The sequence below is a fragment of the Lutra lutra genome, chromosome 1 (genome assembly GCF_902655055.1).
Source record: "Lutra lutra chromosome 1, mLutLut1.2, whole genome shotgun sequence".
NCBI lineage: Eukaryota > Metazoa > Chordata > Mammalia > Carnivora > Mustelidae > Lutra > Lutra lutra.
This window is the reverse complement of record NC_062278.1, coordinates 119,438,090-119,462,182: the sequence shown is the minus strand read 5'-3', so window position 1 is coordinate 119,462,182 and position 24,093 is coordinate 119,438,090. Positions and strand designations below refer to the sequence as shown.

Sequence of the window (24,093 nt, the reverse complement as noted above, 5' to 3'; positions counted from 1 at the left end):
GTTCAATGAATCAAGATGTCATTGATTCATTATACAGGCTTATAACCTGTTCTGGCAAGGTTACTTGTTACCATGGCTGTAGAACAATCTATCTTTTTCTCAGAGTGTGGGGACATTTTTATTCCCATTGGGAAATTTTTTTGTAACTTACTACAAAGAGAGGGCCAATCTTCCTAAATACATAAAGAGTCCCTAGAAATCGAGAAGTCCAACAACTCAGAAAAGTAAGAATGCAAACAGAAAAAAGTATTGTTCTTAGAACTTTAAAATTAAAAAAAAAAAACAAAACCTCACTTCAATCTCATTCAAAATAAGTGTTTTCTATAGTAACTGCTCTTAAGACTGGAGAAAAATAGAAACAGATTCCATAAAATTAAGGTAAAAATGACAAAATAACATTTTTTTCTCTTCTCTCACCAAAATAACTTTTTGACATTTAAAAATTATTCAGTGGGGTGTCTGGGTGGCTCAGTTAAGCGTCTGCCTTTGGCTCAGGTCTGGATCCCAGGGTTCTGGGATGGAGCCCCACATTGGGTTTCCTGCTCAGTGGGGAGCCTGCTTCTCCCTCTGCCTCTGGCCTCCACGCCCTCCCCCCACTGGTGCTTTCTCTCCCACTCACTCTCTCTCTCAAATAAAAAAAATCTTTAAAGAAATAGAAAAATAAAAATAAACAATTTAATGCAAAAGCCACCAAACTTAGAATAAATGTTTCAGAAAAATATATGGTACTCGAATTTTTTTTAAGATTTTTTTTTAAGCGAAAGAAAAGAGGCATGGTTGGGCTCCATTCTCATTTTTCTTTTCTTTCTTTTTTTTTTTTTTTTTTTTGTATATTTTGCTATTATGCAACATTAAAATTTCGACTTCTCCCCCTCTCCCAAAGACTTAGGTAATTAGGCCACTTACCTATTTTTGTTTTGTAACCTGTTCTTATCAGCAACCCCCCAAAAACCTCTTCTAAAAATATGCCAGTTAATGTAATTTTGAAATTTATGCAAATAAAAGCTTTAAGCAGTTTGCTATGCATTTGCCAATAGAAGTAATCAAGTAAATTTTTTTTTTTACACGATGCTTTTGCAAGCAGGCAATCATTCTTGAAATCCTGGGATTTTGAACAGTTTTTAATTCAGTAAATTTAAGAATACGGTTGTATAAACTACAACACTTCTAGCTCTTTGGAAGTGGAACAATTCTCTCACATGTTAAAACCAAATTGATCTGGTATTCTCTTAGTGCTCTTGCTAAAATTATACAATGTCTCTGCCATCTGATTTTTTTGTAATCTAGGTTTACTCTGGAGAGTTACTTCATTATGATCTACTTCAATTACTCAAATGCCCTCCTTTAAATTTTATTCAGGATCTCTGAGACGTACCCAGAAATACACTCCTGGGAGCTCTGGGAATTTAGTGATGCTGCTGGAGGCCTTCATTTTCCATACAAGAAATTTTAGAGAGGCGCTCCTAGTGTCTCTGTAGGTGAGGAACTGGGAAGCTGGTAGGGAGTCAGGACAATGGTGGCCTTAGGTGATGTTGGTCTGTGTGGAGTGGCACGCCCAAAATGCTGAATGATCAACTCTGATCAAGATGGGACACTCAGATACCATGAGGGCAACAGAAGCTGGACAGTTGGGAATGTTCTTCATAATTTACTTCCATAGATCCTTAGCAAAGTCTTACTTCCACATTTGTGCTTAAGCATCTTTTCCCCACACACATTACTCCATCTTGCCAGGATAAAAAGCTTTCCGTAGTTTTACCTTAGAAATTTCAAGACATCTTAGTCCCTAGAAACCACTGAAGGGAATCTTCTCTGGTGTGGTTCCCCCACCCTCTTCTCTCTCAGCTACAAAAGACACTTTCCCACTCTCCCAGGGTCCTCCTTCAGCAAGCTTCCTGCTCTATTATAGGAAGTACTAGGAGGCAAGAGGAAAAGGGGTGTCTCGGTTTTTGCTGTTCCTATCAGTGCTACCCCAGCAATGGCAGTTGACTTGTTTCCAAATTCGACTTTCCTAAAACGAGACTCGCTGGACCCTTTCAGAGCACCAGCAACACCTACGAGGTTTCTTAAAGGTCTGAACACCAGCTCCGCAGTCCACCCTCCCCCACCTCTTAAGTGCCTCGTTCTAGTAACTCAGACTCTTCCCTTCTGTTTCCCAGCTCTAAGGGCAGTAGCCACTTCCTGCAGTTACCATCTTTGGGTTATCTCTGTGTTCGTTCCCTTTGGTCTAACACCTGTCTAACCAATTCCCCATTCTATAACCTCTGCTGAAATACTGTGGTTTTTGTTTTCTTAACTGGACTCAGATCGATACACTACATTTGTCTACTATCAACTGAGCAAGGAATGGGGTTCTCATCCCCATCCTGGGACTCAGGAAAGTCACGGGCCAGTCTAACCTGCAATAAAAGATGAACACAAAAGTCCATTTCAGGACTTGAGAGAGGGAGATGAAGGATACAAAAAAATGGAGACTCTGTGCATGATTCCCACCTGACAGAAAGTCTTCCGAAATGAACTATTTCCAGGGACAGAGCCTGATTGTGGCAACCTGGAACTACAAAAGCCAAATTGAAGAGGATCGTAAAAGTAAAATGTAGAGAGTGCCCTCAGTTGAACTCAAGGTTGCTCCAAGTCCTGCCAAGACAAGGCAAAATATTCTAGGGGGAAAAAAATCAGACTCAAAATGTAAAGTCGTAATTGTTTATTGAGAGCTTTATGCAGGAATAAGAAATGGGTCAACATACAGTAGTGGCTCAACTCCCATCTTTTTAATCTCAAGTTTTTAGGGTTTCACACACCTTTATGCACACCAGCTGTGAACCAGTACAGGGACTTGTGGAAGCCACTTAGGATTTCTGAGAATTCAGTTTCCTTTGGGAGGCCAGGGACTCTTGTGACCGGAGGGACTTAGAAGCAGGGGTCTCTTGTGATGCAGGGAGCTGCAGACATTCCTGGCAGAGCTGAGTGGAGTCTCCATCAGTGGACGGAAGATAAATTGCAGCTTATTGGATGCCACATTTGGAGATTTATGGGAGACGAAGCCAATGGACAAAGTGAGACTCTTCCAAAAGTGGGACTGGTGCAGTAGTGCGGTCAGAGAAGAGCCAGGCAGGAGGAATCATCGCTTATTCTGGTTCTCCTTTTGAATCAAGGCATGTGCCAGGTGCTTACCTCTTGATAGCAACTTGGTTGATTACATTAGGATTCCCATTTACAATTTAAGAAAGTGAGGTAATGGAAGGCAAGCAGTTCACCTAACAGGTAGAGACCAAATTAAGAAGGGAATTCTAGGGGCACCTGGGTGGTTCAGTCCATTAAGTGCCCAACTCCATCTCAGCTCAGGATTGGGTCGTGAGTTCAAGCCCTGTGCCAGGCTCCACGCTGGGTGTAGAGCACTTAAAACCAAAACCATTCTTAACCCAGAAGCCCTACAAAAACACGAAGCTTGCAGATGTGGCCCTGGGGATGTATTTTACAGACCCCTGTGCTAGGGCTTCCAGTTGAGGTCCTGGTGTGTTCAACAGGCTCCCTTCCCTCGGTAGGTCATGAATGCTTTTTGTCTCATCAGCAGTGTGAGCCTGATGACAACTCTATGCTTTTCTGAGGTTTTCAGCCTTTTAGCCTCTGCCCTGAGCAGTTTGAAAACTCTGCAATTACCTTGATGGGAAAATTGGCCTTGTGTTGGATGACCCTAAGTCTCCAATATTGTTATTCCAGCTTCATCAGAAGGCCAAGAGTTCTGCCAGTTTCTGTTCACTAGCAGCAGCCCTGATTCTTGTCCTGCATTCACAAAAGGCACATGCTACCAGCAAAACCACTTTTGGTTGCAAATACCATTTCACTTCTCATGTCTCCCTTCTCTAGAATCTTAGCCCTGAATTTAGTCCTCATTGTTTCAGGAGCTCTCTGATGCTTTTCAGCAGGCAATTTTACATTTTTGTTTCCTTTTAAGGCGAGAGAGATCACAGAGGAAGAGGGAGAAGCAGACTCGCTACAGAGCCTAATGCGGAGCTCCATCCCAGGACCCTGAGATCATGACCTAACCTGAAGGCAGACGCTTAACCGATTGAGCTACTCAGGTATCCTGGCAAGTTTACATTTCTATCTGGCTCTTCTCATTACTCTCGGCAGGAATGTAGGCCTGCTGCAATGCTACCTGGAAAACATAAATCTTGCTTTTCAAATAATTTAAAAATAGTACCTGAAAGCTAAATACATTCAAATCAACTCACAATGCTATAGTTTTTTCCACACCAAAAAAAACTTCCTGAATTGATTTTTAATATGTAAAGGCAAAAAACACCCTTCAGAGTGTGAAGGCTGAGATTAATAAGCTCCCTTTATCTTGCAATATCTTTAAAATTTTTTTTCTTTTTCATTTATTTCTAATATTCAACATGGTGCTTGAACTCACGACGCTGAGATCAGGAGTCCCAGGTTCTTCCGACTGAGCCAGTCAGATGCCCTTATTTTTTTTTTTTTTTCAGGTGCCCCTATTTGCAACATTAAAAAAAAAAACAAAACATTTATCTATTAATTTGAGAGAGAAAACGCGTGTGCAAGCAGGGATAGGGCAGACGGAGAACCCGGAGCCAACTCACTGCTGAGCACAGAGCCAAATGCTGGGGTCAATTCCAGGACCCTGAGATCATGACCCGAGCCTAAATCAAGAGTCCATCACTCAACCAACTGAGCCACCCGGGTACTCTTATCTTGCAACATTTTAAAAACATTTACATTTTGACTAGATGATATATTTGGTATGACTGAAAATTCAAACTGTAGGAAAGAACACAGAGTTTTTGAAAAGTCCTTCTTCCACCCTTATCTCCCAGCCACAAGGTTTCTCTCCCTGTTGGCGACATTTATTGCTTCTCTTTCTAGACATTTTATGCAAATACATGTATCTATCTTTTCATACCAGTAACATGGTTTTGTTGTTAGTTGCTATATAACAACTGTACCATCATTTAATATCTATTGATGTGACATTTAAGGTTTTTTCTAAGCTTATTATTATAAACAGTGCCATACAAAAATATTTTGTACATGTCATTCTACACACATGTAAAGGCAGCTTTAGGAAATTCCTAGAGATAGAATTGCCCAATTCAGAATTGGGATTTTAAATTCTTTTTTTTTTTTTTAAGATTTTATTTATTTATTTGACAGAGAGAAATCACAAGTAGGCAGAGAGGCAAGCAGAGAGAGAGGAGGAAGCAGGCTCCCCGCCGAGCGGAAAGCCAGACGCGGGGCTTGAACCCAGGACCTGGGATCATGACCTGAGCCGAAGGCAGCGGCCCAACCCACTGAGCCACCCAGGCGCCCCCGGATTTTAAATTTTCTACTGATACCAACCAATACATAAGAGTGCTTATTCCCCAGACTCTTGCCAAGACTTAAACACACATACATACACAAAGCAAAACAAAAAAGCACCTTTATCTTAACTAATGTGAAGGGTAAACAGATGTATAAACACTAGTATAAGTGACATTATGCACTTTTCACATACTTAGAAGACATCTGTATTTCCTTTCCTGGGAACTGTTTCTTGGGAACAGTTCTAATTTTCCTTTTGAGTTATTAGTCATTTTCATAATGTATCAGCAGATCCTTGGTACAAAGGAAATGAGCTCTTCATGACAAATTGCATCTACTCCCCGCCCCTCCACCCCTCTCACCATTTGCCATATTTTCCAATTTTCCATTATGGTGGTAATTTTTGTTATGCAGAACTTTTTAATCTTAGGTAGTTAATTTTTATTTTTTAATTGTGGTAAAATACATATAATAGTCTTAATTTTTATTATTTTAATTTTCAGATTCTCAACCTCTGTATAGTTCTAGTGCTCCCTGAGTTCAATATTCTCCTATCCCTCCACAAAAATGAGAGGAAAAAGTAGCAATACACTCTAATGACTGACACAAAACATTTATTCGTTTCTAATGAAAAGACATATAAGGTAGGACTATCAGAAAAACTAATAGAGAAATTAAAATTTATCTTAAGGTCAGGAAGACGTCTTCACAAATGAGTGGTTAAATGCAGAAATCCTATATATGTCACACTATTTTCCCCCTTTTTGGTCATGGACTATTACAGGAAAATTTAATTACACAACTTTTGAGGAGTTCCAACAGTGTCTACCCTAAAATGTTAAGTGAAATTGCTCTTAGAAAAATACTGATTTGATGAAAAGACAGATTTTATCATATTTTGGAGAAATTTGGTTAGTTTCTGACTAGACTTCATTTTAGCACAATCATTACTCAGAGGGCAAACACTTTTTTCTTTTTTTGAGAAAGAGCAAACTAAATTTTAAATTAGCATCAGAATTCTACCCATAATTACCCAATCAATATTGAAATAGATGCCACTAAGTATGCAAAGATTAACAGAATTTTAGTTACAAAATTTGGAGAAAAAATCTTAATAATGTGCAAAAATATTGACAAATTTAAGCTAGAATTAGCTCTAGGATGTTTTATTTTTACTTCAAAAGGATGGACAACTAGAGATCAGCAGAAATGCTGTTAAAACTGCTATTTGCTTGAAGTTGTAAAGATTAATGGTCCGTAAGTTAAATTTCACAAAATGAAATCACTGCCTTCTGATTTAACTTTCAAGGGTAAGACGGCAAAACCCAAGTATCAGACTTTCTTTTTCTGTCCATAAACACATATAAAAGTCAGCATCAATACAAATGATAATATAAGGAAATAAACACATGGTTATATCTCAGGTCCCACAACAAAAGATATTATGAGATATTATGATATTTAACTCTCCAACAGTAAAGTCCCACCCCACCCCCGGAATAGCAGATTAATAAAAAGGTGACATTCCTAAATTTCAGGCAATTTAGCAATTGATTTTGATTTTGACACCAGATACTATGGTGTGAAAAGCTATAATACCCCAATGTTATCCATGTCATTTAGCAAAGAAAGGAGGAGGGAGAACCCTCTAACAAACGTCACCTGCTACTCCATCCCAGGCCCAGCTTCTGGTCACTCATTCTGTTCCAACGCTTTCAAACAGTCAATCTGCTCCACTGAGCCGCACCCCAACTCTTCAACTCCCTTCGCATCAAAAGCCTAGTTTCCTTTCTGTCAACTAATTCCTAATTCTCCAGGAAACTCTGATTTTTCTGATTTCACATTGATCACAAACCATTTTAAATTGAAGAAAATGCTATAATGGTTAAAATAATTCAAGTGGAGATGAAAACTAGATTCCTTTAGTGTTATGGGAGATGCATTTCAAGTGCTCTGCAAATATATGGGAAGTAGCAAGAGAACTTACCCTGCTGGGTTCCTAACTACTTGGTATGTATCATCTCACTTTGATTACTAGTTAAGACATGAAGGGAAGTAAAGGCTTTTGTAAAACATGCATTTCTGGGAAACAGAATGGCACTTGAAGATTTCTTCGGAGCTCACCAAGGCATTCTTATACCCATAAGGATTGTCAAACTTAGTATATCACAGTTATTAAAAAAGCAAAGGATTGGGACTCCTGCTTACCATAGAGTTTGGCAGAAACACATTTATATATTCCTCCCTCATAATCACGCCATCCTTTATAGACAATGGGTGTGACCATTACAAAGAGTCTCTATATGAAAAAAGGCTTCATAATCCATCCATTTGCTAGATTATAAAACCCTCCTTCTCCCCATGCATTACTTTGTATACCTCTGAAACATCTGAAAAATACTTTTCTGTGACTTACTAGGCTGTAGGGAATTAGTGCTTTTAGATACATTACTATTATCTCTAGAAGAATTTGGCATCTTTCTCCCATTAACATTAACTGAATGTTTCAACTGGATCTTAAAAGACGGCTGCCAATTTTCATTTTTCGAGCCTCTCCGAGATTTGGAATGCTCTGTATCAGTCTGTCTTTTGAAGTTCCTGTCTTTGGAATTCTTCCTCTGTCTATTTAGCAATCTGTCTGGAGGTGACGACGTAGGACGTAAATGATACTCATCTGGGGATCCTTTCTGCCGGTTTGGCTTCTTCTGTTCTTTATCTACTTCTTTCTGAAGCTGTAACGCTAATAACCTGTCCTCTTCTTCTTGTTTATGTCTCTCAAAAAGTAAGCGTTCCAAATCTATCAGTTTTTGGGTAAAGTTGATTTCTGCTTCCTCTTGGTCTGAGGAAGCTTTGGGTAATGTTTTCCTTCTTTTTGCAGAAACGCACGGATCCCTGACTGCTTCAGACAAAGATTCTGGGTTTTTTCTTTTGGAAATATCCTTACTGATCAGTAGGCAAGACTCTTCATTTTCTGTCTCAACTGTATTACTTCTAGTTATCTGTGTCATACCTGATATAGTGTACCCACTCTCGGTTTTGCCATAAGGCTTAGCTGCAGCTTCTCCAGAGCAGGGAACTCTGGCTTCAGGTCCTTCATGATTTAGGACACATAACTCTTTATCATGATTGGTTGGTCTCATTTTGATTTTTCCTTCAAGGCACCATTCTCTGCCACTGGCACATAACTGAGGCATAGGTGACTCTGAAGACTTTTCACCTTGTTCTTGAATTTCCATGCTTATTTGTGGAGAAAGTGTTGGCATATCTTCCTCAATTTCTGTATCTTGCCATGTAGGGCTCTCTATAACACTACTATCAGTTTTCTGTATAAAACAGAAAAAGACTGAAGTGAACCGGAGAAAAACATCAAGTCACAATACAGAAGTCTAATCTCTGAGTTTTCACAATAAGATAGCATCACAACTAATAACGCATATTAGTTCTTTTGTTAAAAAGATTTTATTTATTTGACAGAGAGAGATCACAAGTAGGCAGAGAGGCAGGCAGGCAGAGAGGGGGAAGCAGGCTCCCTGCTGAGCAGAGAGACCAATTCGGGGCTTGATCCCAGGACCCTCAGACCATGACCTGAGCTGAATGAGAGTTTAGGTGAAAGTAAAGATAAACCTTTCTTCCATTTAAGTTCATATGTACTCTCTGGATTCTAACCACAGACCCAGGCCTTGGGTTAAAAACCTTTGCTTTAAAAAAAGAAAGGAAGGAAGAAAGAAAGAAAGAAAAGAAGAGAAGAGAAGATAAAAGAAAAAAAGAGAAAAAGAAAAAAAAAAAAACCTGACTTTTGTCAGTATTATTTTTCTTTTCACTTATAGGTCTTAGGTAAGTAAATACCTAAGATTAGTTTTGACCACAGAAAAGTCTTAAGAAAGGTTTTGGTGAATATTTGCAAATGACGTATCAGATAAAGGGCCAGTATCCAAAAATCTATAAAAAACTTATCAAATCAACACCCAAAGAACAAATAATCCAATCAAGAAATGAGCAGAAGACATGAACAGACATTTCTGCAAAGAAGACATCCAAATGGCCAACAGACACATGAAAAAGTGCTCAACATCATTCGGCATCAGGGAAATACAAATCAAAACCACAATGATATACCACCTCACACCAATTAGAATGGCTAAAATTAACAAGTCAGGCAACGACAGATGTTGGCAAGGATGTGGAGAAAGGGGAAACCTCCTACACTGTTGGTGGGAATGCAAGCTGGTGTAGCCACTCTGGAAAACAGCATGTAGGCTCCTCAAAAAGTTGAAAATAGAAGTACCTGACAACCCAGCAATCACACTACTGGGTATTTATCCTGAAGATACAAACGTAGTGATCCGAAGGGGCACGTGCACCCGAATGTTTATAGCAGCAATGTCCACAATAGCCAAACTATGGAAAGAACCTAGATGTCCATCAACAGATGAATGGATGAAAAAGATATGGTTGGGGCGCCTGGGTGGCTCAGTGGGTTAAAGCCTCTGCCTTCAGCTCAGGTCATGATCTCGGGGTCCTGGGATCCAGTCCTGCATCGGGCTCTCTGCTCAGTGCGGAGCCTGCTTCCCCCACTCTCTCTCTGCCTGCCTCTCTACCTACTTGTGATCTCTGTCAAATAAATAAACTCTCAAAAGAAAAAAAAAGATGTGGTGTATATATATACACATGTGTATATATATACCTGTGCTATATATACACACGTGTATATATACACACATATACCTGTAGTGTATATACACACACACACACCTGTGGGGTGTGTGTGTGTCTGTGTGTGTGTCTGTGTGTGTTGGAATACTATGCAGCCATCAAAAGAAATGAAATCTTGCCATTTGCAATGACGTGGATCAAACTAGAGGGTATTATGCTGAGCACAATAAGTCAATCAGAGAAAGACAATTATCATATAATCTCCCTGATATGAGGAATTAGAGAGGTAGAGTAGGGGCTTGGGGGGTAGGGAAGGAAAATATGAAACAAGATGGGACTGGGGAGGGAGACAAACCATAAAAGACTCTTAATCTCAGGAAACAAACTGAGGGTTGCTGGGAGGTCGCCGGGGGGGAGAAATAGAGTGGCTGGGTTAAGGACTCTGAGGAGGGTATGTGCTACGGTGAGTGCTGTGAATTGTGTAAGACTGATGATTCACAGACCTGTACCCCTGAAGCAAATAATACATTATATGTTAATAAAAAAGAAGACAGACAGACAGACAGACAGACTGGCTTTGGTGAAAATTTGCCTCAGAACAAAAATTACTCCTTGTTGTTAGAGACCTTAAATCTATTCTTTTACCTATTTGCTTTGCCTTTATCATTTCTTAAAGCATTTCTTACAAACCAGTCCACTTTGGACTGGATAAATTCCAGGTTGCTTACCTGCTTTTGCTGTGAATATGAACACGAGGGTAGGACAAATATCCCTACCCTACAAGGCCTCCTCCATCCTCAGTTCTAGTATGAGCCAGATCATCTAGACCTGAATCCTCCTCCCTCTAGCATCTCTACTTAAGGGACTGTGCACAAGTCTTTGTGTGTGCCTTAGTTCTTAACTATAAAATAGGCACAAGAATGAATACCTACCTTAACAGAGTTGGTGCTTGTGGTGGACACTGAAGAAAATAATACAAACATTATTTGGCACATGGTAAATGCCAATTAAATGACACATTTTAAACTACCTAGCTGAGTTTTTAAAAGATCTAGGAGGGGTGCCTGGGTGGCTCAGTGGGTTAAGCCTCTGCCTTCAGCTCGGGTCATGATGGCAGGGTCCTGGGATCGAGCCCCACGTTGGGCTCTCTGTTCAGCAGGGAGCCTGCCTCCACATCTCTCTGCCTTCCTCTCTACCTACTTGTGATCTCTGTCTGTCAAATAAATAAGTAAAACCTTTAAAAAATAAAGTAAAAAATAAAAAATCTAGGAACCTCTTAGTAAAGGGTTAACAAAACGTCTCTGTAGGAAATCAACCTTGGCGTCAGCTCACATTTCCTAGTTCTATTTTCCTAAACACCTGATAAAGGTGCAATGTCACCTGTGTTACTAGGCCACATAGCTTATGGTAAAAATGATTTTACTGGTGAACTGCATCTGTACTAGGAGAACTATGATGATCTATAAGCAACCAATGGGAAACCAGGTCTTGGGGCTTCTGTAAGTGACTTATAACTCTTCTGACCCGGTATGTTCCTTCCCAGGACCCCTGGAGGCTACACCCATGGGTTGTCACAATAAATAACTGACTCCTATGGGGAATAGGGCTTCTAGGGCCTCCCCATTCTCTGCACTGTCTCATTTCCAGGCTGTCACTTAGGAGCTCTACAGTGAAGGCTCTTGGGGCACAGATACGCCTACTAGCATGCTTTGTTTCTTTTTTTTTTTTTTTTAAAGATTTTATTTATTTGACAGAGATCACGAGTAGACAGAGAGGCAGGCAGAGAGAGAGAGAGAGAGAGAAGCAGGCTCCCTGCCGAGCAGAGCCCGACGCGGGACTCGATCCCAGGACCCCGAGATCATGACCCGAGCCGAAGGCAGCGGCTTAACCCACTGAGCCACCCAGGCGCCCCATAGCATGCTTTGTTTCTTATCCTCTAATTTTCACTGACACTGAGGCTGGTACCAGGTGTAGCCTATTTGGTTTTGCAAGTTTGATTGTCTAAGCCGGGGATCCACAAACCATGGCCCATGAACCAAATTCCACCTGTTGCTTGCTTCTGTAAATAGTTTTACTTGATCAAAGCCTATTTGTTTATGTACTGTCTGTGGATGCTTTCACTCGAAAACATAGCTGAATAGTTGTGACAGAGTCCATAAGGCCACAAAGATATTTACTATCTGGCCCTTTAGAGAAATTTCTTGACCCCTAGGGGAGCCTAAGATGACTAAGGAAGGGTATTCCGTATACTACAGTGACTATAAAAAAGTTAGGAAACTACAAGTATTAGCAACTCATAGCATTAGTAAACTTGACAAAGGAAGAACATCTTTAGCATCCACATACCTTAGACATACAGTTCTTTGGGCTTCCTTGTACAATTTCAGACTGTGATGCTGACCCGAGCTGAGATTTAGGTGACAAATACCTTACCAAAAAAAAAAAAAAAAAAAAAAAAGATTTACCAAAGTTTGAATGCTTTGACAGACAAGTGGCATGTGACCTCTATAATAAGCCAGATTACCTATTTACGTGAAGACTGTCTGATCTGTTTGGCTGATCTGATCACAAAGAGTGTATTCTAACTCCTTGTCTCAGGTATTTTGGCCTAATACAAGAGCCATACTTAAAAGGCTGAGTATTATTATATTTTAGTGAAAAACAGCAGCAAAGGAAATAAAGGTCAAATCTAAATATTTAATTCTTAATAAACATCAGAACAACGCAAGACTATAAAGTCGTTCCAAACGTAACGTACATGACATTTTAAATCAGGAGAAAAGAGATATTTCTTTTTAATGCCAGGAATTCCAGCTGTTTACTACATTTCTAATGTTTACCATTGGGAAAGCACTCATGATTAGATTCTCTACCACTCTGATATAGAGATTTTGTTAGATACACATTTTCTATCAACTACCTGCCTAGAAAAATACAAATACATCAATACATCAGCATAAGGGTATCTCAAAACGTCTAAGTATTTTTAATAGGCTGTCTGCCACAGAAAACATGGAAGTTTGTAATATGATGAAAAATGCTATAAAACAAAAGGGAGTAAAAGGAGATAGTAGGCATATTTTAAAAACTATAAAAAAATTCAAACACATATATAACTATGCTTAAAAATGACAGAGATGTCCTAAAATGTTGGCTGCCTTCAAGTGGTGGTAACTTTGGGTGATTTTCAAGGAGTATCTAGCTGTTGTTTTTATAATCAAAGAGAACAATGTCTGAACATTGTCTGAACTGCAAATAATATGTAACACCCTAAGTTCCATTGTGTCCAAAGTACCAATTAGTATGTGGAACAATAAAATAAAATCTAGATAAAGATATCATTTAAGAACAAAGAATAATATCCCTTATAGATCAGAGTTGATCAATATTTAGTTGAATCAATCTAAATACTTACTCTGCAAACTAAGTACAAGAACTACCTTTTTTTTTCTTTTAGATTTTATTTATTTGACAGAGAAAGAGACAGGGAGAGAGGGAACACAAACCGGGGGAGTGGCAGAGGGAGAAGCAGGCTTACAGCTGAGCAGGAATCCCTGGGATCATGGCCTGAGCCAAAGGCAGAGGCCCAACAACTGAGCCACCCAGGTGCCCTAAGAACTACCTTTTCAATCAATAAGAGAAAACAGGAGCCCAGGTTTAGTCTCATTTTTTATTTATTTATTTATTTATTTATTTTAAGATTTTATTTATTTATTTGACAGAGAGAGATCACAAGTAGACAGAGAGGCAGGCAGAGAGAGAGAGGGAAGCAGGCTTCTTGCTGAGCAGAGAGCCCGATGTGGGACTCGATCCCAGGACCCTGAGATCATGACCTGAGCCGAAGGCAGCGGCTTAACCCACTGAGCCACCCAGACGCCCTAGTCTCATTTTTTAATTAATGGGAAAGCGTGTGCACAGATGTGCACGTGAGGGGGAGAGGGAGAAAGAATCTAAAGCAGCCTCCATGCCCAGCATGGAGCCCAACCTGTGGGACATGTGGCTCAATCCCACGACCCTAAGATCATGACCTGAGTCAAATCAAGAGTTGGATGCATAACTGACTGAGCATACCTAATCTCATTTTAGTTTTGTTTCCCAAAGCTGAAGAATCCTTCTGCCAAAGCTGGATTAGTTATCAAAATAGAATTACTATAGCATAAGTTTTTTTTTTTTTTGAACTCCATAAGCAGAGAACGTGACCAGATACTTATTCAACATAATCAGGAAAGATTGATGAACTATCCTGAATATTTTTTATGATAACTGGGTAATGTATGAATACATGCTCATTCTAAAAAAGTAAACAGAGGGACGCCTGGGTGGCTCAGTTGGTTAAGCAGCTGCCTTCGGCTCAGGTCATGATCCCAGCGTCCTGGGATCGAGTCCCACATCGGGCTCCTTGCTTGGCGGGGAGCCTGCTTCTCCCTCTGCCTCTGCCTGCCATTCTGTCTGCCTGTGCTTGCTCTCTCTCCCTCTCTCTCTGGCAAAAAAAAAAAAAAAAAATCTAAAAAAGTAAACAGAAATATAGGACATACATGCTACCATCCCTTTCCATTCCTATTTGCTTTCTCATACGTAACCAATTTTTAAAAAAATATGATTTAGGGCGCCTGGGTGGCTCAGTGGTTTAAGCCGCTGCCTTCGGCTCGGGTCATGATCTCAGGGTCCTGGGATCGAGTCCCACATCAGGCTCTCTGCTCAGCAGGGAGCCTGCTTCCCTCCGTCTCTCTGCCTGCCTCTCTGTCTACTTGTGATCTCTCTCTGTCAAATAAATAAATAAAATCTTTAAAAAAAAATATGATTTATATATAGTACACACTTTTTTTTTAAAGATTTTATTTATTTGACAGATGACAAGTTGACAGATACGCAGGTAGAGAGAGAGGGGGAAGCAGGCTCTCCACTGAGCAGAGAGCCCGATTCGGGGCTCGATCCCAGGACCCTGAGATCATGACTGGAGCCGAAGGCAGAGGCTTAACCCACTGAGCCACCCAAGCGCCCCTACACTATCTCTTTTTTAAAACAATCATATTCTTCTGTGATTTCCTTTTTTTTCACTTATGTCTTAAAGATCTAAGTATATATATGTCTATCTCATGAAAACAAATAATTTACAAGAAAATAGTTGCAAGGGCGCCTGGGTGGCTCAGTGGGTTGGGGCCTCTGCCTTCAGCTCAGGTCGTGATCCCAGGGTGCTGGGATCGAGCCCCGCATCGGGCTCTCTGCTCAGCGGGAAGCCTGCTTCCTCCTCTCTCTGACTGCCTCTCTGCCTACTTGTAATCTCTGTCAAATAAATAAATAAAATCTTAAAAAAAAAAAAAAAGAAAATAGTTGCAAAACATATGTAAGAATCATAATACACTGCGGTTCAAGGAGGGGGATACTGACTGGGAAAGGACACGAGTTAACCTTTTGGAAACACTCTGTAGCTTAATCTGGAAGATGCTTTATACGTAGTTAAAAATTCACCAAAACAACACTTAAGAATAGTATACTTTAATATATGTATGTTACAATTTTTAAAAGTTTTAAATCTTTATATAAAAACCCTTATACTTGGGGCGCCTGGGTGGCTCAGTTGTTAAGCGTCTGCCTTTGGCTCCGGTCATGATCCCAGAGTCCTGGGATCCAGTCCCATGTCAGTCTCCCTGCACTGCGTGAAGCCTGCTTCTCCCTCTTCCACTCCCCCTGGCTGTCTCTCTGTCAAATAAATAAAATCTTTAAAAAAAACAAAAACAAAACCCAAAAAATCCCTTATACTTATCGCCTAGCTTAAAGTGAGGGGAGGATCACTTATTTTAACATCCTTTATGGGGCCCCCTCTTTGTCCCCTCAGAGACTCGACTATCCTGAGTTTTCCCTTACTTTTTTTTTTTTAATATTTTATTTATTTATTTGACAGAGATCACAAGTAGGCAGAGAGGCAGGCAGAGAGAGGGGAAGGGAAGCAGGCTCCCCACTGAGCAGAGAGCCCAATGCGGGGGGGCTCAATCCCAGGACTCTGGGATCATGACCTGAGCGGAAGGCAAAGGCTTTAACCCACTGAGCCACCCAGGCGCCCCTTCCCTTACTTTTAAAAATAGTTTTACCACACCTTTGAATCCTTAAACATGTACTCCTTAGTACTGAAGGATTTTGACCTTTACATAGACAGAACCATACTACATGTATTCTACAACCTTTTCCTTCGCCCATTTTCATGATTTATGCGTGTTATTCTCCGCTAGATTCATTCTGACTGTTGGATAGTATTCAGTTTGACTGGGGACATCTGGGTACTTCTGCTCTTTGCTATTGTGAATAGTACTGCTGGGAACATTCCTCTATGTATCTTCTAGGGTTTCTTTGGCATCTATGCCCCAGAGTTCTAGAGTATCAATCTTTTACACTCCCACCAAACACAGAAGTGCTCCTTATTGTCTACAATACTTAATACTGCCAGAAAGCTATTTTTTCCAATAGGATGAGTGTGAAATGCTACCTCACTGTGATTTTAATTTGTGTTTCCTTGTGTTGAGGTTCAGTATCTTTTCAAATATACATTAACTTTCAGGTTTCATTTACTATGAAGTCAAAGTTTTTTACCTATTTTTCCTACTGATTCTTTTCTTACTCAGAGGTGGGTATTTCTTTAATAGTACGTTACCTTTTCTCAGTTAAGTAAGTTAAAATTTCTTCCTCTTTTTTTAAGCAGGCTCCATACCCATCGTGGAGCCAGCATGGGCCTGAATTCACTCATGAGATCAGGACCTACACCGAGATCCAGGGTCAGATGCTTAACCTACTGAATCATCAAGGCACCCCAAGTTAAAATATCTTCTTAAAGACCGAAGATCACCATTTTATTTTCTTAAAGGTATTTTGATAAAAACGTTCTTAATCTTATAATCTAATTACATATTTTGCTCTTTAAAATTTCCTTCCCCAGGATGCCTGGGTAGCTCAGTCAGTTAAGTGTCTGCCTTCCACTCAGGTCATGATCCCAGGGTGCTGGGATCCAGTCCTCCACTGGGCTCCTTGCTCAGCGGGGAGCATTCTTCTCCCTCTGCCTGCCACGCCCCCTGCTTGCACATGCTTGCTTTCTCTGACAAATAAATAAAATCTTCTCAAATAAAATCCTTCCCCAAAGATAATCTCCTTCATTATCTGTCTAAAGGTTTATAGTTTCATCCACCATAATTTTTTTATACAGTATGAGTAGAGATCCAAGCTCATTTTTTCCTTATATAATCAATTGTCCCAACAGCATTTATTGACAAATTCATCCTTCTGAACAGCTGAAGAGCAATGATGACTACTGTACTGGTTACCCAAAGTACCTCAAAACTTAGTGGTCTAAAACAACAAATATTATCTCAGTTACTGAAGGTCAGAAATCCAAGGGCAGCTTAGCTGGGTGGTTCTAGCTCAGGATCTCTCATTAGAGTCTAGGGAAGATGATGATCAGTGATCTAAAGGCTTGACTGGGGCTAGAGGATCACCTTCCAAGAAGTTCACTCAAAGATTATTCTGGAGGTCCCACTTCTTTACTGGTTGTTGGTAGAAGGCCCCAGTTCCTTACCACACGGGCCTCCTCATAGGGCTGCTCACAACAGGGCAGCTAAATTTTCCAGAGCAAATAATCCAAAAGAGAAAAGTCACATGTCTTTTACAACTTAGTCCCCAAATACCCTTCAGGTAATTCTATGTGTATACTTAAGTCCAGCCTCTATTCAAAGGGTGAAGAACTGGGCTCTGTCTTTTTAGGGGAAGAGTTTCAAAGAATTGGTGGGCATATTTTATAAACACCAAAGCCCTCATGAAGGCTGCAAAAATAGCTGTATTTCTAAACTACTACATTGCCTCATTTTGTTTATCCATCCCTGTGCAAGTATCATATATATTTATTTATACATTTTAAAGCATCCAACTCTCCACCACACATTTTCTCTCTCCTTGGTGGTATCTGAAAGCCCTTTCTCTTCCATATAAATTTCTAAGTCAGTATGTCAAGTTTAAGAAAAGGTTAGGATTGTGACAGATGTCAAAAATTATCAAATTGGGATGCCTGGTGGCTCAGTCAGTTAAGCATCTGCCTTTGGCTCAGGTCATGATCCCAGGGTCCTGGGATCAAGATCTGGCATCGGGCTCTTTGCTCAGTGGGGAGCCTGCTCTCCCCTCTGCTTGCCTCTCTCTGTGCTTGGGTTCTGTCTCTCCCTGACAAATAAATAAATAAAACCTTTAAAAAAAAATTAGGATTGTGATTTCAATTGCACTGAAATCTGTTGGTCAGTTTAGGGAGATCTGACATTTAGCATTATTGTAATACTAGACATCTTCTAATCCATGAATCCTGCACATTTCTTTAATATGATAAAATTTTATAATATTCTCCATAAGGTCTTATAGATTTTACTGTAAATTTTTTTCTAAGGACTTTTTATTTTCTAATGTCATAATAAACTAAATCTTAGTTAAAGTTACATTTTCAACAGAACTTTTGTACAGATTTTATTATCTACCAAACTTGCTAAACCCTTATTTTTTTTTTTTAAAGATTCTATTTATTTATTTGACAGAGAGAGACACAGGGAAAGACACAGCAAGAGAGGGAACACAAGCAGACGAGAGTGGGAGAGGGAGAGGCAGACTTCCCGAGGAGCAGGGAGCCTGATGTGGGGCTCGATCCCAGGACTATGGGATCATGACTTGAGCTGAAGGCAGAAGTTTAACAACTAAGCCACCCAGGCACCCCACCCTTATTAATTTTAAAAATATATCTCTGATATATATATATATAAATGTATTTTATATATTCCACCTCTAATAACAATGGTTTCTTTTCCAAGCTCATATCTTTTGTTTCCTTTTATTATCTTACTGTGCAGACTGAAATCTCTAGAACAACACTGAACAGAAGTGGTAAATAACAGACCACTCTTGTATTTTCCTGTTCTTAACGGGAATAATTTCAATTTCCTACCATAAAGTATGCTATCTGTTATAAATTTTTTGGCAGATATCCATTAACAGATTAGTTTATTCCTATTCCCACTTTATTAAGAATTATCATTCCCATGCTTTTGATATTGAAATAGTTAATAGGGGGGCGCCTGGGTGGCTCGGTGGGTTAAGCCTCTGCCTTTGGCTCCGGTCATGATCTCAGGGTCCTGCGACTGAGCCCCACTTCGGGCTCTATGCATAACAGGGCGCCTGCTTCCCCCTCTCTCTCTGCCTGCCTCTCTCCCAACTTGTGGTATCTCTGTGTGACAAATAAATAAAATCTTAAAAAAAAAAAAGAAAGAAAACAGTTAATGGGTTAATAGTTAATACGTTAACATTAAATTATCATCTAATATTAAGTCAGTAATGTATTTCTGGGATACAGAGAGCCTTGCATTGGGCTTTACGCCCAGCACGGAGTCTGCTTGGGATTTGTGCCCCTCCCTCTTCCTTCCCCTCTGTTCCTCCCCGACTATGTACTTGAACTTTCTCCCTCTGTCTCTAAAATTAATTAACTAAATTTAAAATAAAGTATTTATTTACTTTCAGCCTTTCTCCCTTTTCTGATATGGCATTTAAGGATTTCTAAATACTTGAGTCCCCTCCCAAAAGTTTAGATGTATAATACTTTCAGTTTTATTATTTCCATCGAGATTTCTTTAGCCAAAGAATTACTCACCAGTTTTTCTTAATTTTCAAACACCTGAGTAGCCTGTTAATCATTTTAAATTTGAGATGAAATCCATATAGCACAAAATAAACCATTTTAAAACATACAATTCAGTGGCATTTTAGCATGTTCATGAATTTGTAAAACCATCACCTCTATTTCGTTCCAAAACATTTTCATCATTCCCAAAGGAAACCATGCATATGTTAAGCAGTAACTTCCCCCATTCCCACCTCTCCCCAGCCACTGGCAACTCCTAACCTGCTTCCTATCTTATAGATTTACCTACTCTAGCTATTTCATATAAATAAATAAAATCATATAAAAGTCAACCACTTTGTATGGCTTATTTCATGAAGCATGTTTCTGAGGTTCATTTATGTTACAGCATGTATCAGTATGTCACTCCTTTTTAGAGCTGAGTAATACACTGTTGTGTAGCTTATACCACATTTTGTTTATCCATTCATCCTTCAATTGACATTTGCGTTTATCCAACCTTTGGCTGTTTGAAGTGCTGACACAAACAGCAATGTACAGATATTTGTTTGAATTCCTGCTCCCAATTCTTTTGAATACATAGGTAAGAGTGGAATTGTTGGATCATATGGTAACTCTTTTTAACTTTCTGAGGAACTTCAAATTGCACCACTTTACATTCCCACCAGTAACTGTACAAGATTCCAATTTCTCCAATCCTTGCCAACACTGAAATTTTCCTTTTTTTGGATTACAGATATCCTAATGGATGTGAAGTGGTATCTAATCGTGGTTTTCATCTGCATTTCCTAATAATACTAATCACTAATAATACTGGGAATCTTTTCATGTGCTTATTGGCCATACATGTATCGCTGGAGAAATGTCTATTCATGCCCTTTGCTTATTTTGGAACTGGACTGTTTGCCTTTTAAGTCATAGAAGAATTCCTTATATAGTCCAGAGATTAGTTCTTATTTGTTTTTAACTTTGCTTTAACTTTAATCTATTAGTTTCTTAATTTCTTCAATTTCTTTTAAATTCATCTGTCCATTTTTTTTTTAGTTTTTTTTTTTTAATTTTATTTATTTATTTGACAGAGATCACAAGTAGGCAGAGAGGCAGACAGAGAGGTGGGGGAAGCAGGTTCCCTGCTGAGCAGAGAGCCAAATGTGGGGCTTGATCCCAGGACCCTGAGATCATGACCTGAGCCAAAAGCAGAGGCTTTAACCCACTGAGCCACCCAGGTGCCCCCTATTTTTTAATATCTAGTAAATATTTTTTAAAGATTTATTTATTTATTTATTTGACAGACAGAGATCACAAGTAGGCAGAGAGGCAGGCAGAGAGGTGGGGGAGCAGGTTCCCTGCTGAGCAGAGAGCCCAATGCAGGGCTCAATCCCAGGACCCCTGAGATCATGACCTGAGCTGAAGGCAGAGGCTTTAACCCACTGAGCCACTGAGGCGCCCCTCTAGTAAATTTTTATCTTTATTTATTTCAAAGTATGTATTTAGGTACATGAAGATCCATGACAGTTATATCCCTTAAGCAGAACAATATTACATCGATATGAAATATCTCTGCTTTTCTCTTAATGGTTTTGTCTTGATTTCTACTTTGCAAAATATCAGCATTAATAATATTGATATTGAGACATCTATTTTTCTCTCTTAATAGCAATCTCCGGTTTTAACTCCCCCCAAATCTCCACCTCCCTGCTCTAAAATGAAAATTTCTGAGTTTTGGAAGGACATAAATTACCTGCACATATTTACTCAACTGAGCCAAAAACCCTTACATATTTTTATTAATTTATTTTTAAAATAGGCTCCAGGGGCGCCTGGGTGGCTCAGTGGGTTAAAACCTCTGTCTTCGGCTCAGGTCATGATCCCAGGGTTCTGGGATCAAGCACCCTCCACGGGGAGCCTGCTTCCTCCTCTCTCTCTGCCTGCCTCTCTGCCTGCTTGTGATCTCTGTCTGTCAAATAAATAAATAAAATCTTTGAAAAAAATAAAATAAATAGGCTCCACACCCAAAGTGGGACTTGAACTCATGACCCTGAGATTAAGAGTTGTATGACCTATCTACAAAGTGAGCCAACCAGCTGTCCCTATTTTTAAACTCTAGATTGTGGTTCTTAAATGTTTGCAATTGTTAATTACTACAGGAATGCTTATATCCTCATAAAATCACGAACTCTACCTGCTCCTGGAGGGACATTATGAGGAGACTAAATCCACTCCACTACAGACTACCTGACTCATGCTTTTTGTATAGTAGAGAAAAAATATAGTGCATAAACTGAGGGAAAAAAGGATGGGGGAATGACCTAGATGGCAAGTTATAAACTCTCAGTGAGGATGACCTTATATGGGACTAGCTTTTCTCATTTGAATCTAAACCAGGAGAAAAAGGAATCCAACTGGTTAATTCTGAGAAAATAGGAACATGAAAATCCTGAGCTATCAAGATAAAAAAAGACTTCAGGGACACCTAGGTGGCTTAGTCAGTTAAGCATCTGACTCTTGATTTTGGCTCAGGTCATGATTTCAGGGTTGTGAGAGTTAGCCCTGTGTCAGGCTCTGTGCTGGGTGTGGAGCCTGCTTGAGATTTTCTCCCTCTCCCCTTGCCTCCCCCCCACCACTCTCTTAAAACAAAACAAAACAAAACAAAAAAAGGCTTCATATCTCTCTTCATGCTAACTAGGCATCTAAGCTATGTCAGTTGCACCCTTATTTTCACTTTACATCAATCTCAGACCATTTGGAGAGTTTTCATGCAAAGTTCATGGACCAAATCTTAACAATCAGCCGACCAAATGAGCAAAAACACCAGCATACAGTAAGTGATCAATAAATAACTGACAGAGGCACCTGGGTGACTCAGTCAGTTAAGTATCTGACTCTTGATTTTGGCTCAGGTGATGATCTCACAGTTGTGAGATCAAGCCTCACACTGGGCTCCACTCTGGGCATGAGGCCTGCTTAAGATTGGCCCTCTGCAACCCTTGTCTGTGCACACACGCTGTCTCCCTCTCTCTCCCTCTTTAAATAAATACATACATATTCACGTTCACTTACTTATGAATATCTCCAGTGTTTGTTTGTTTGTTCTTACTTTTCTTTTGAGACTTGGTTGTGACTGTATCAGATTTTCTGGAATTCAAGGGAGAAGCCAAGACACTTCCATCACCAAAATTGTTCTTCAACAGAAAAAGCATAACAAACATTATTAAAAAAAATTATAATAAAATAAGCTATTATTTTGACTAATTCAGAATCCACAACAGAATTTTTCAGGAATTATGCTCACATTTAAATTCTACACATCCTTTGAATAATACGACCATGCAAAAAATAGTATAAATAGGATTACGTCCATCCAAGTTGGCCTACACTATTTTTACTTTACATTATAAAGCACAAAGGGCATGATGATACTAATAACCATTATTCTAATGAATGACTTCATATAATTATAACTACCTTAATCTATAGGGGAAAATTCAAAGAGCTGTGGAAATACTCGGAATAAAAGGTAATTTTATGTAAAAGCAATTTAATTTAGGGATTTAAGAGCATACCAGTATCATAAATATTTACTTGCTATACTAGTCTCATAAACTTCTTACTATACTACTGGAAAAATTAATATACTTCGTGGTAGTACACATTTGGCCAAACTTTCTCAAGTAAACCTAGAATTCTTTTAAAATATCAATAGATCTACTCTTAAAAATCTCTGTTTAAAACAAAAAGGTTTAGGTTTTTTGTTGTTGTTGGTTTTTGTTTTTTTTAAAGATTTTATTTATTTATTTGACAGACAGAGATCACAAGTAGGCAGTGAGGCAGGCAGAGAGAGAGGGGGAAGCAGGCTCCCTGCTGAGCAGAAAGCCCAATGTGGTGCTTGATCCCAGGACTCCAGGATCATGACCCGAGCTGGAGGCAGAGGCTTTAACCCACTCAGCCACCCAGGCGCCCCCAAAACAAGAAGGTTTAGAAAGGACTGTTGACAGATAAAGATGACCCAAAATTCTCCTCTTTAATATATTTTCTTACCTATGTCGTTTATTTATTTATTTGACAGAGAGAGAGAGAGAGAGAGAGAGACAGCAAGAGAGGGAACACAAGTAGGAGGAATGTGAGAGGGAGAAGCAGACTCCCCACTGAGCAGGGAGCCCAGTGCAAGGCTCTGATACCCGGACCCTGGGATCATGACCCGAGCCGAAGGCAGACACTAACTAACTGAGCCACCCAGATGCCCCTGTCATTTGCTGTTCTATTGATCAATGTCTTTTATTTAATTTCCTGATTATGTACCTTTCAAAATTATTCTACTAAAATTTTAAAAAGAAGAAATATATGAAAAAGGGCAGGGGTGCCTGGGTGGCTCAGTTGGTTAAGCTTCTGACTTGACTTTGGCTGAGGTCATGATCTCAGGGTCCATGTTAGGCTCCATGCTGGGCATGGAGCCTGCCTGGGAT

General features: G+C 39.6%; 1 protein-coding gene across 4 annotated transcripts in view; it reads right to left on the bottom strand.

Annotated features, from left to right (window-relative positions):
- Window positions 1–5,742: 5,742 nt before the first annotated feature.
- RNF168 (ring finger protein 168) overlaps window positions 5,743–24,093 on the bottom strand; it is a 43,311-nt gene continuing 24,960 nt past the window's right edge. For all 4 annotated transcript variants that reach the window (XM_047734125.1, XM_047734099.1, XM_047734110.1 and 1 more), the window contains 3 exons: window positions 22,691–22,812; window positions 12,325–12,406; window positions 5,743–8,648 (listed from right to left, as the gene is read on the bottom strand). In XM_047734125.1, coding sequence (XP_047590081.1) covers window positions 7,692–8,648; window positions 12,325–12,406; window positions 22,691–22,812 — 1,161 coding nt within the window. In that variant the 3' untranslated portion in view covers window positions 5,743–7,691. The remainder of the gene's footprint in view (window positions 8,649–12,324; window positions 12,407–22,690; window positions 22,813–24,093) is intronic.